We start from the raw sequence: 13,099 nt of genomic DNA on the forward strand, positions 1-13,099 counted from the left end.
GAAAATACGTGTTGCTTGGAAGAAATTACTTTTAATTTTGTTTACTTTGTGTATCCGACATCACGTTTTGAGCAGTACCTGTTACTGTTCTCTGGAAGGTTACCTGCATTGGGGTTTTTTTTCATACCTGGGATCATGCCATCTGTGGTCATGGACAAATCACATGTTCACATGAACACTGTTCTTCCCCAAGACTCTACAGAACAGGTTTGGCTCATCAAGAGCAGATGTCAGACTGACAGTGAAAGCGGTAATGAACCCCATGAACAGCTATGGATCAAAAGGAGAACTCAGACTAAGCATGTTTAAAGGTGGCTTTCATAGGCCAGCATTTTCTAACCTTACCACAAACATGAATCTAATCAGGAAATCTTTGCTCCACTTTCTGGAGGACAGGACTTCTACTGATATCAACTGATTATCAGCTCTGTTGTAAACAGACCGTTGCTGTAGGCTGCACCGAAACCACATTTCTTTAGGCTCCACTATAGGTGACCACAGGCAACCTCAAACCCAACCAAATACATAGGCTGCTGCTCAAAACAAACACTTAGGCAAGTATGTTTGAATCATCTGACAAACAGCTTCATGGGTTGTGTATGAGTGAGTCAGTTCAAAACACACAGAGAGGAAAAGAAGCTCCAGGCACAGCCTAGCCAGTTTTTGTTCCAAGAAGAGCCTAGAAGGAAGGTTTGTGGGTACTAGGTGAAATCAGGTGTTTTGCCACAGATATACTACTTTGTTTTGCACCCCTTGCTGTTTGCCCTTATAGCTTATGCTTGGTTTTGACATGGGAGGAAGAACTGCTTTGTCAGGTTTTGGTGTTCTGCAGGTAAGCATCAGCCTTCGCTCTACCTCTTTCCATATACTTTGATGAATTACAAACAAAACACAGACATCTCAGTACTAAATTTATTCCTGGGATCACAGGGCCGTAATTAACGCTATTACCTTTAGCCAACTGCATTTTCAAAAGCGTCATTTGGAACATTGGCTATATTTTGCCAACACAATCAAAACATCCCTGTATAAATAACTTTTTTGAAAAATATAAGAAAATTCAGATCAGAGCTAATTTCCTGTTTAACGCACATTTTAGCACCATATGACAGGCTGTTACATTACTGCTTTTTAACTTTTTAATGGAAAAATATTGGTGTTACAAACTACCCTTTGTATTGTATATGTACAGTATTTATTTTCTAACATTAAGAGCACTCAAAGAGAATGTTAAAATACACAAGAGCAGAAAATGGGGGTGATGTGATCTGAATTTCCCAATGACAGTTTCTGCACTGCTATAGATTTTATATTTGATTCCCTTTTAACTTTGTAAACAAATGATAGAGAGAGGAAAGGAAATATACTCTGCTAAATATTAATGTTCCAGTGGAACTAGCTAAAAGGTTTAAGATAATGGAAAAAAGTATTTATACCCTCATTATAATGAAAAATGTCTGGAGTGATCTTGTTCACATTTTCCAAAAGAGGTGCTATCACTGAAGTAGACCAAAACCTGACATTTTCAGAATACAATAAAGTAAATGATTGGTAAATTTATGAGCTTGTAAAACTAAGAATCAAGATACCATTTTGGGGGGGACTTTCACTACTGTAGTACAGCCAGTGCCAAAACATATACTTACACACAGTGTACGGTAAAAGCAGGTCCAAAAATATAACTATTTTATTTACAGTGTTGTTATGGCAAATAAAAGCAAGTCATGGCATGCCTAGTTAGATACTGTGACATGCAACATAAAACTCATAGCACTGTTCTTAATAGCTGTGTTTAAAAAGAGTTATTGCCTGCTTTATATTTTGTTATCGGAACAACAAAAGTCCTTCTGGTTTAACACTGTAGTAGATAAAGTATTCTTTATCATGAAATTTCTTTGCAAAATCACTTGTAGACATTGAAACAAGAACTTCTATAACATTAACAATATGCACCCTAACTAAACATGCTGCTCAACTAAAAGATATTTACCTCTAAGCATAGGAGAACAGGATGGAAAATACTGCTCTAGTCCTTAAAATGGGGACTAAGAGGAACTTCAAAAATTGTACCATCTTTAATGCTCTCGTGTCTACCCCATTTGTTTTCACTTGTGTGACAGTAGGATTGCATTTGAAAAGCCTGCGTGCCCTACAACTGGCTTGCAACTATCGACACTGTTGCAAACAGGGAGAACCTGGGGCTCTGGGCCTGCAAGGCACCACTAGCAAAGTCCCCCTGGTCGGTGTAATCCCCAGGCTGAAATGTTGATAGGTGTTAATCATGAGCAAGGGACTGCCCCCATGCATGAGTAGAAAGAGCAGCAAGCAGTTCAAAGAATACAAAGGTTAGAAAACCAGGTGTTGCTCTTCCCAAGCAACATATTGAAAGCAAAAGGTTGGGGTTTTTGCGTGCCACTGAGCACATAATCACCTTTTATTCTTTTGGAAATCTGCCCAGGAGGTACTCTTGGGAGTCTAAAGGATATTTGGGCACATTGGCAAGCTCTATGTGTTCTGGGTTTCAGAAAAGCGGCTGAAGGTACCAGCTCCCTTAACCATAGCTCCTGACCATGCTGTTCACATAAAGACCTCTCTGGCACCCAGCAAGATGATTAATTCTGTATTATTGGTTATAATTTTAACACTGTACTCAAAAGTCAAATGCTGTGATTCCTAGAATGTCAGGGAAGAGAGATAAGAATCTCGTGAGGGAAGAGACAGAAATGTATCTAAGAAAAACAAGGAGACTGTTTATCAATGATGCTGGCAAAAAATGAATACATGTTATTAAAACAGATGAGCTAGGTGTCATTTACCTTCTCTCCCAGGTAAGATGGCGGTGCTTTCCAGTACAAACTACGCACTGAAGCAGGCAATTCTTGAACATCAGCCACTACACTGTTACTGACTGGATTGAAAGTGACTGGAATGTCAATATTTTCATCCACTGCCTCCAAGCGCCAGTTCCTCATGTCCACAAACTAATGAAAATACATAAAGGAAATAAAAGCTTGTTTCATCCTTTATTAAACTTTACCAGCACCAAGTAATGAGGAGAAATCGTTTAGCCTCTGTAATTCCCCAAGCATGAAATTCAGCCCCTTCAGAGATAGCCTAAAATCTTTGCTCAACAGACGTTGCAAGGACCTCAAAAGACAGCGTAAGTGGGACAGATGTGCCAAAGCTACTTGGGATGCAGGCATTTGGTTTATCAGCTGCAAACTAAATTCTATCTTCAGTCACATGAAGGCATAACCCTTCTGGAGATGACTAGGAGTTGTGTACACAAACGCAAGGACATAATTGGGAGGCGCTTTTTTAAGTCCATTCCAAAATCAAACCAAGGACACTAACCTAAAAGACAGAGTGCGGACCTGCTGTGGTACATTAACTAGGAGAGAGGGGACATGGCAGGATATTTTGGGAAGGCATGCAATGTAGCCTAATATTCTGGCTCTTTGATAATGCACATTTTATGTTAATGGCTCTTGTTTCATGAAAGACCATACATCCTGTTATTTATCATTATGCTGGGGGAAAGACAGCATCATGCATATGTATCAGAACAGTTCTGTGGTGGGTTGACCATGGCTGTCCAGAGCAATAAAACAAAAAGATAGACATGTTTTCAAAAACAGTCTTTGGTGAGGACAAGTAATCACTAGAGGAAATCTTCCTAAAGCAAATGGAAGTTTGCTACTGACTTCGCTGAGGCCAGATTTTTGTCCTTTGTGTGTAAACAATAAAGTGCCACAATCTCGATTGTATCAAGTCTATGTCTAACCCTAAAGTCCTCATCCATCATTCTGGGGCTCTGCTTCTCTCTTTTCTTTCTCTTGCATTGTTTCAGGCAGTTGTTCCTTCTTTTTCAGCCATCTTACCATTCAATTATGCTACTAAAAATCTATCTTCCTCTTTTCTCACCCTTGATGTAATATGTTTTTTAATAGGGAGGGAAGAAAGACAATATTTACAATCTCTGTGGAATCTGTCACACATTTCTTAGGTTTCATAATGCACCTACGATATAGACAGGTAAAATGACACATGCGCTTATCAAAGCATCTTGAAGGACACCATTGACTTTAATAATGAACTAGTGTCTGAAAATAAAGCAATAGAAGGCCAGCTCAACTTCACTCCAACTAGTGATTTGTAAACAAACACGTGAAAATGGCCATTTCTGCTGAAAGGCACTTTCAGACCACCTAAGTCTTAACAAGGCTGCACTAAATCTGCACAATTGCTCGGAGAATATTTCTCATCATCATCAACTATTAAAATATATCTCTCATTATCAACTATTACATATATTTTCAATTTTGGAAGAAATCTGGCATTTCCTTAATGGAATAAATGCAGGTTCATGAGAGCAAAGAAAAAAACTATTGAATACACCTTGGTTCTACGACGATTTGTGCTGTGACAGTTGCTGGTTGCCCCAAAACAAAAGCAAGAGGTGCATCCCTTGGGATTAGAAGGGTCCAGATAAAAGGATCCTGGTCGGCAAGTATCACATGCTGCACCTTCAACATTCTCCTGTTAAGGCATAGTTGAAAGAAATCTCAGAGTTTTCCTTTTGGTTTTGGTGAGGCCCCCAAAACCTCCTGCACATAAAACAAATCTTCTGAAAGAATATTTATTTAAATGTATGGAAACATGAATGAAAATGTGTGATTGTTTGGATACACCATATTCCAAATGTAAATAAAACTGACTTCTTGGAGACTATCTTAGTTACAAGCTGCCTTTCCAGTTTATAAAGTGAACCACTGAGTAATAGATATTAGTCAGAGACAGCTGGCAACTTCCCTGCCAAAACCCTCCTGCTGGCTTTTCCAAACCTACAATATAAAAGGTCACTTGTGAAAGTTCACATTTATCACATTCAATTATGCAGACCAGAACAAAAGAAGATTTCCTGGATATAATGATGTGGTGAAATGTCGACTGACATAATATGGCTAAAAAAAGCATGGGACCTGGTTAACATCCAAAAGTCGAGATGCAGATGCATAAAGTGGATCTGTGCAGGGTACAGGCTGCTTCGGTGAATCAATGGACATCTACTCTGTAGCACTCTAACACCTTGCAAAGCCTAAGACTGCCTGTAAAACTGACAGATACTGAACTCATTAAAAATGGCATTTAACTGCTACCATGATAATCTGTGCACATACTGCAAGGTGTGGTCGTTTCATACAGCTGCATTTAATTCTTACTGAAAACTTAATGATAAACTCACTTCATTCACCCCATTAAATACGAAATAGTCACTGATGTGCAAACGATGCTTGTGAATGCAGAAGTAATTTGATTTATCTGACCTTACAGAGACAAATTCCTGTCTGGGGATCGCAAACATCTGGTTCTGTTCCGTCTCTGTTACAGTTACATGGCACGCAGTTTGGGAAACCGTAAGTACCAGGAGCACACTGATCACACTGCCGTCCTTTTATTCCTGGTTTGCATCTTTATCAACAAACAAACACAGAGGAGGGAGTCAATAGGGGAGGCAGGAATGGAGCGAGGAAGGGGAGATTAAAACAAAAGGCAGGTGGATCTTTGTAGTGATTGCATGGCTATGACACAACTTTATGACTTCAATGGAGAAACAGCAGCAGTTTAGTATTGTTCTCAGATTTGAATGGTGAGATGTTTTATATGGTCACAGAACTGATTAGGAATGGATTTGATTTTGAAGGATATAAATGCTCACAGTGGAATTAGACTTCTGCAGCTATTCAGTGCTTGCAGTGCAGAACTACTCCCTCTATACACCAAACTGTGAAACATGGATGTTTTACACAGGTAAGTGGAGCTAGAAGAAGATTTATAACTGGAGGATGTGACTGGGCATTTCTCAAAGCACTCACCTGCTAACAAAAAGGTGGAGAATCCCAGGCATATGAATAATTATGGGGACTTCAACCTGCCACAAGGCTTGGGTTTTACAGTTTACAACTGTTCACAAAGAGTAAAATCCACTTTGCTCACAGTGAAGGCTGAATGCCCTGGATTTACGTAGGTGAAGTACAAAAGATGCAAAAAACACCACCAAAATATGAATAAGGCTTGAGATAAGAGAGAACATCTTTCAGTGGCAGCAGCTACTTCATCCTACCTTTACAACAAACTTGCACAGGTTGATAAAACTGGTGAAAATGTAGGTCTGATGATCCCTCTTGCTTCTGTCTATGCTGGCAATGTCTGTACCAGCCCAAAGTAGGTTTCAAGACAGTAAGGATCCATTGATACAGAATGTCTGCCACCACCACCATCCATATCTTTACATTTTGTTGTGATACGATAATTTTTAAAAGTCTCAGTAAGTTGGTGGAGTCTCCTTTGTCTCTCAGCACTGAATTTATATGTGCACTAACACTACAAATTTAATGGAAATAAACAGTTAAATTATGCGGACAAGGTAGACTGCACTTCATGTAATCCATGAAAGCAATTAGTCAATTCACCAAACAATGGGTGAGGTTTCTCAGAATCTCTCTGAATGCATTACCTGCTGCCCCCAGATAACAGGAGCTGGATGGGGACTTTGAACTTCATGTAATCCACAGAAGGAAAGGTATTAATCAGGATGTAGTAGTTAGCTATGTACTTCAGTAAGCAGTCCAAAAGTATTTGCTAAATGTCAAGTTTTGCTTCAGAATTTTTTACCAATAAGCTGTCATTTCTTTGGTATTACCAACTAGGCTGCACATGAGAAATATCACCATTATAATCAGGCAATACAGCTTTTCACCGAAATGGAAAAATCTGACTATTTCTGCAAAAATTATCCTCGTTTTTACTTGAGTAGAAATATCCTAAGCCCTTTCTTTGAAGTATTAGGTTTTAGTTGACTGAAGTATTTATTTTATTTATTTTTGCATAGTATTTATTTTTATGTTGTTTTGTATTGTATGGGGAAAATGAAAGCAGAGACTAATGAGATTGAGAGTGCATCAGGAGATACAGAATATGTTACACTTTAACGCTGAACCCCAACTTCCACATATGAAAATTCTTGTTTTGCCCTTGGGATAAGACAATTACTCACTTTATATGACAAGGACAAACTTAGGAAAATAATTTAAATTCAGGAAATAATATGAGTATTCTCTGAAAATGAGTATTCTCTGTCATATTTACAGGATTAATGGCAGAGCAGGAAGGATCACATTTCTCTTTGTTAGGACCCTGCAAAAACATAGCCAAACCAATCAAACTGAACTAATCCTGGCCTTACACAACCTACTGGCTATCAAGTATTTGCGCTTGCTATTTAAGGACTTGATCTGCCCAAGGAAATAATAGAAATGTTCCACTATACTAATACTCACAGCATCTGAATTTAAGATAATTCCCTATGATTGTGGCTGTATGCTATATATATTTTAGAGAATATAAATAAGAGAATAAAACTAAAGAATTTATTTTTACTTCACTACGCTGAGTTACAGAAAAATAAGCGTATGTCATACAGAAGGAATAATTTTCAGGGCAATTATCACCTATGGCTCCAACTGAACAATATTTTCCAAGCGGACAGTACCTATCATGAAAGTTTCTCAAAACTCATTGCAAACGTTCAAGCTTTACAGTACTTAAAAACCCCATTAGACTGAAACCCAGACATCAAACTGTGGAAGGTCAACCGCAAAATTTTAAGAATCTGGGAGGTAATGTACACCATTACAAATGATGTACATGTCCAGAAGTTGGGAGCTCTGATCTGAGGTCCTCTATGAGATGGACAGAGATTCAGGGACTTACCATGAGTGACACAGCATGTCACTGGCAAACAGAATGCAAGCCCAGGAATCCCAGGTCCCACCATTAGTTACATGCACAAACCATGTTTCCACTGAAACACTGCAGGTATCCCTGAAACAGCTGAGTCCTCGCTATTGCCAAGCACTGCTTAAATCCCTATTCATCATCATCAAAGTCTCCCACATCCCCTCCAAATACCTGAAAAGAAAGGTGAAGCAAACCACTCACACACTGTTTATAGTGCACATGACCCAAACTTACTTGCATTGCCCATTGGTTTTTTCACATTCTGGGCTTGCCACATTAATGACTCCTTTTTCTGAACAGTTGCAGCTCTCGCAGCCAGCAAGAGGGTGATAGCTGAAGTAATGTTTCTCGCACACTTCACACTTTGGTTTCACAGTTCGTGGAGGGCAAATGCATTTACCAGTCACGTCATCACAAAGACGCTGCCCACAGTTGCATACTAGGTCAAAGAAAATGTTCTACAAATTAATCACATCTCAACTTTACAACGGTCAACTCTTATCGAACTTGTATATGAAACAAACACACACAACCTCTATGTACAAAAGACATGATTCTTTTCTCTCTTCCACTGGTTTTCAGCTCAGCTGGCTTGTTTGACTTCAACTATCACAATGATGTGAGACTGAGACAAACCAGGGTCATTGAAACCAACTATGTGACCGTAATGGTAGTTTCAAATGGTAGTTTCAAAGAACATCTTGAGACCTTGGCTCTTTTCCACAGATTCGTTGCTTAACTTCACCACAGGCATTTATTATCACTTCCCGAAACTGCCAAGCTTTAAACAATGAATAGTTTTGGCATTAAGGGCACCACTTTTACAAAGTAATGTTAATAAACATAGAGTATAATATCTGGGAAAGCAGCTGAAGACTGTTGGTGTAATCTATAAATCTGTTGATGTTATTAAGAATAACATCAGAAAAAAGAGGAATTAAGAATGCTGACTCTGATTATGTATGGAAAATCTTGACGGTATAAACTGGGATACAAGAGTAATAACTTAGAAACGCTTTAGCAGTCAGTGCAGAAAAATCCATTTGACTGAAAGAGTGGCAATATCGATTTTAACCAGTAAAACTGTAAGCCTACGACACCTGATCAGACAACACATGCGAAGGCACACTTCATTGTGAAACAGGTGTACTTAAAGGGAATGTGGTTACTTCTGTGTTAGAATGAAAGCTATGCTGTGCTAAATCTAAGATAGGGCCTCTCATAGGATCAAGCCCTGTAAAGAAACATGAGGCTGTGGTACCTATGCAGTAAAATCAGAGAATTAAATAAAAGGTCGGGTCAGGTGCTGCATAAGTCCGAGCATGTACTTACACTTGCAGAATGGAAATCCATAGTAGCCAGTTTGGCATCGGCTGCACTGACGACCGATGACATGAGGTCTGCAAATACACTGTCCTCCCAAGGGGCTGCAAGTAGGGCTCGTGGCACCTGCGCTATGGCAATTACATGGCAGGGCTCCGTTGTTGTAGAAAGCCACGAGTGACCTTACAGAGTCCTTACAGAAGGCCGATGATCCTTCGGGGCTATTTAAATGGAAATATAAATCAAGTAAGTACTGGCACTTGAGAATTGTTATGAGCGTGCTTTGCAGTGGTTCAGTAAATTAAGGTCCTAACTTTGTTCTTTGACAGGAGGATGGCATCGGTACACATGCAAGGATATACTTTAATTAAATTAGTGGTGAATAGCTTTGAACATGCAGGTAAGAGATTTTTTTTCAAAGAAAGTGCGTATATTAGTCATATGAGTTCAGACATGCCAAGCAAAATACCAAATACCAAAGATGGAAATACCAAAGACAGAAAGATGAAATAGATTTTCCTCTTTTGTACTGTGAGCAATAAAGCTCTACCTTTACATTTAATTTACAATAGAAAGTAATGGAAAAATGACTCATGGAAATTTAATGGGCCAGCATAAGCCATGAAAAGCATTTTAATGTTGCACAGTGATGGGGATTTTATATGTATGTCTTTAATACAGAGTGAAAATAATATTAATTCCCAGCTTGTTGTCAAATGTTCAGTTTTTTAGAAAGCGATGCTTACTCAATATAAAAACTGTTTCCTCCACACTGGCTGATAAAATCAAATGACTTGTCCACTGTCTTTTTGTCAAGAATTTTGTAACTGTAGGTGTCTGCTGGAACAACTAAGACATTTTCCTTAAAACAACAAAAAAGCTAAATTGTACATTTCAGAGAAAAGCAAAAAACACAAGCTAAGGCATTTATATATTTAAATGTTGCTTCATCATGCATTCTGGATTTTCTCAAAACCCGTAACATTTTAACTGAAAAAAAAAAGGAAAATATACTTATCTTCCCCCCAGAGCTGTGATGCTACAAGCAGTGTACAATAAAAACAGTGTATGGTATCTTAAAAATTTAAAATAAAACAGAAACAGTGCACAAGATCCTAAAAATCTGAAACACAACATTAAAAAACAAATTCTTTCTTTTTGGCTTTCATCTTTGCATCTATCTCTAAATGAATGGTGAAACTGAGAATAACATTTCCAAGTACATTTATGTAATAAACGTACCAGAACCAGCATTCTTCCATCAGGTATCATCACTGTAACAGAGACCTCAGGTTCAGAAATGTCAAGCTCAATTTGGTTTTCTGCAATCACCTGATCCCGACAGCCAGAGGTATGAGGGCAGAACGAAGCATTGAAGGAACCTAGAAGAAAAAACGTAATGCAAAAAATGCTCCATGTGCCAAAATGCTGAGAAAGGAAAGGGGTTAGATCAAATTCAGATGCTTACCTGACCACACACGTCCCGCATCCACACGCACTTGCACAGGGAACGCTGGGTATGCTGGCTGATAAAAATGTACCACAAATACATATCTGCCCAAGCGGGGCACTCTGCCACTCAAGGTAATCTGGTTCTGCAGAAACAAGAACAGCTCTGATATAGTATATTTGTTTTGTGAGATATTCTTGGGTTTATGAGCTGTGCTCTGTGCCACCTACCTGCAATGAAAGAGAGGGGACTTAGCATCTCTCTTTCATTCAAATGGAAGTTAACATTTCCTTCAAAAGGAAGTTAACAATCTCTTTTCAAAGAGTATGGCATTACAACTGCATGTTCCTATCTGTTTGCATGTCAAGCATATCTAATGCTCTTCTGCAGTCTGTGAGACTACTGCCTAGTTTATTAAGAAGCTGGCATTTTTGTTTCTCTTTCTGTGTATTATCTTGGTGGCTTGCTCAGTCTGCAACATTTTGATCATATCACATCATTCAGTTTTGATTCTCTTGAAGTGCTTCATCTACTCAACTTTACTAAGAACATACTTTGTGACTTAGGAAACAGTATTTTCAAAATATGAGATACCTGTAACGGTGTCAAGGTGACTCCATTAACTGAGTCAGAAGGTAAGGGGGCACTCAGTGGATCATAGAGTATATTTCTCCGTACTTCAGAAATTTTCCCATCCTTGAATGCATCCAAAACCAGAGCTGCCAGTGGAGTTTCATACACTGAGGGAATGCATGTTGCCCTAAACACAGAATTATATTAATTACTCTCGGGGCCAGGAAAAGTCCTTAGGCATCATGAAAGAAAAAGCAGACAACTCACAGAAGTTAATATATTAGAATGTAGTACAATTAATAATGCAAAGTAACCACTGTTACTCTTTGGATTCTATGTAAATGATCAGAAAGTAAATGAAAACAAGAGCGCAGATTTAACTCACGAAGGGGGAAAATGTACATTAACTGATTTTATTCACTCAAAATTTCAATAACCTGATGAGCGTCAATGGAAAGAGTTTGCTAAGGAAGATGAAACCTAAGGGAACCAAGAGTGTTAAAAAAGCCCCAGTTAAATACATTTTAGTGAATCCAGTTAGTTACATTCACCGGAATCTGTACTACTATTGAATTCTCAGTTCTACAAATATTTACATAGGTGTATCCTTTAAACATGCAAGTTTTCCCACTGAAGTCAATGGGACTACTTAAGTACTTAGAAGTTAAGTATACACTCAAATACTTGTAGAATTGGAGCCAAAATAAATAACAGTGCTCCTTGAAAGCATCCTTATTCATTCACTGCTGTGTTTAACTATTTCTTCCTTGGTATATTTAATTCTCAAGAACTTCACTGAGAGAAGTATTTTCCAAGACTGCAGGAAAAAATGGTTTGGGGGGTTTCCTGCTAGTATTTGTTCACTTCTCGTAAGTACTCAACAGACAATAATTAATCTTTGCTCAAGACAGGCCCAGAACTGGAATGGCAAGTGTGTTTCAGGGCCAGAATTGAGATGTATTTGCCAGGCCTGTGTGGGAAATCACGTGCAGCATCCTGCATGATACTGTTAAACTGAGCCAAGACTCTGCATCTTTCAACTTGGTGAACACTAAACACTTTCAGGAAAGCAAAAATGCTGCCAGATAATGGTTGTAATAACAGAACATAAATATACAATAAATATAACAAGAGATTAAAAAAAAACCAACACAAAACCAAAGTAAAAGGTACAAATTTCTACATTAGCTTTATTTTAAATCATGTTTTTTACCCAGCCTCTTTCCCCCATTTTACTCAGAATATTAACGCACAGGAATGCAAAATACTTTTGGTGCAAGGACAAGCATCTTCAGTCTTAGAAAGCTACTCTCAGTTGTAGCACTCTGAGCAGAAGAATTAAAGCTGTGATTCAATGCTATGCATGCTTGGAAGCCAAGTACAGTCACATGCTTTTATCCAATTTACTATCCAGATTTTTCTGCTTGCTATTTCAATTCAACCATTATATTAGAAGCTACTGTCTGGAAAACTATTAGACCTAGTCACCAACGCTTTCTGCCTCTGAAGTCCTGCAAATGACATTTACTTTTACTTTGAGGCCCTTCCCATTGCCAGATCGGCAGGAAGAAAGCCTCATGGCAGGAGTAGCATCATGAGGGACATCCTGGGGAGTGCAACAGGAACTGAAATGTGGGGCTCCCTAATTTGGAACCTGCAGTGATAGTTCCTCTCCAGCCCAAAGAATAAAACATATGGAGAGGGGAAGACCTTCAACAGGATGGAGAAAGTGCTCTGCAGAACCCCAAACTGACCACTTGGGAAGTGAAAGTTCAGGTTCAGATCTTTGCAGCAAGAGAAGAGACATCAACCTGAGTCAACCAAGCTGCACACAAGTGCTCTAATTACTGGTCCTATAAAAGTATAATGGAGGAGAAGGATCACCTGGCATTGCTGTGTGGGGTGAATGCTGAGGGCACACCTACCGTACAGGCCCCATGATGAGATGGACAA

The 13,099-nt window shown here is 38.8% G+C and overlaps 1 protein-coding gene across 1 annotated transcript in view; it reads right to left on the bottom strand.

The window, feature by feature from the left end:
• Nucleotides 1-13,099, bottom strand: part of LAMA3 (laminin subunit alpha 3) — a 121,723-nt gene that overhangs the window by 46,133 nt on the left and 62,491 nt on the right. Inside the window, exons 30-38 of the mRNA XM_072852611.1 lie at nt 11,168-11,333; nt 10,592-10,718; nt 10,366-10,505; nt 9,870-9,985; nt 9,133-9,344; nt 8,035-8,239; nt 5,328-5,472; nt 4,399-4,539; nt 2,817-2,981 (exon numbers count right to left, since the gene is read on the bottom strand). Of these exons, the coding sequence (XP_072708712.1) occupies nt 2,817-2,981; nt 4,399-4,539; nt 5,328-5,472; nt 8,035-8,239; nt 9,133-9,344; nt 9,870-9,985; nt 10,366-10,505; nt 10,592-10,718; nt 11,168-11,333 (1,417 nt within the window). The remainder of the gene's footprint in view (nt 1-2,816; nt 2,982-4,398; nt 4,540-5,327; nt 5,473-8,034; nt 8,240-9,132; nt 9,345-9,869; nt 9,986-10,365; nt 10,506-10,591; nt 10,719-11,167; nt 11,334-13,099) is intronic.

The sequence above is a fragment of the Ciconia boyciana genome, chromosome 2 (assembly GCF_034638445.1).
Source record: "Ciconia boyciana chromosome 2, ASM3463844v1, whole genome shotgun sequence".
In the NCBI taxonomy this organism is placed as follows: domain Eukaryota; kingdom Metazoa; phylum Chordata; class Aves; order Ciconiiformes; family Ciconiidae; genus Ciconia; species Ciconia boyciana.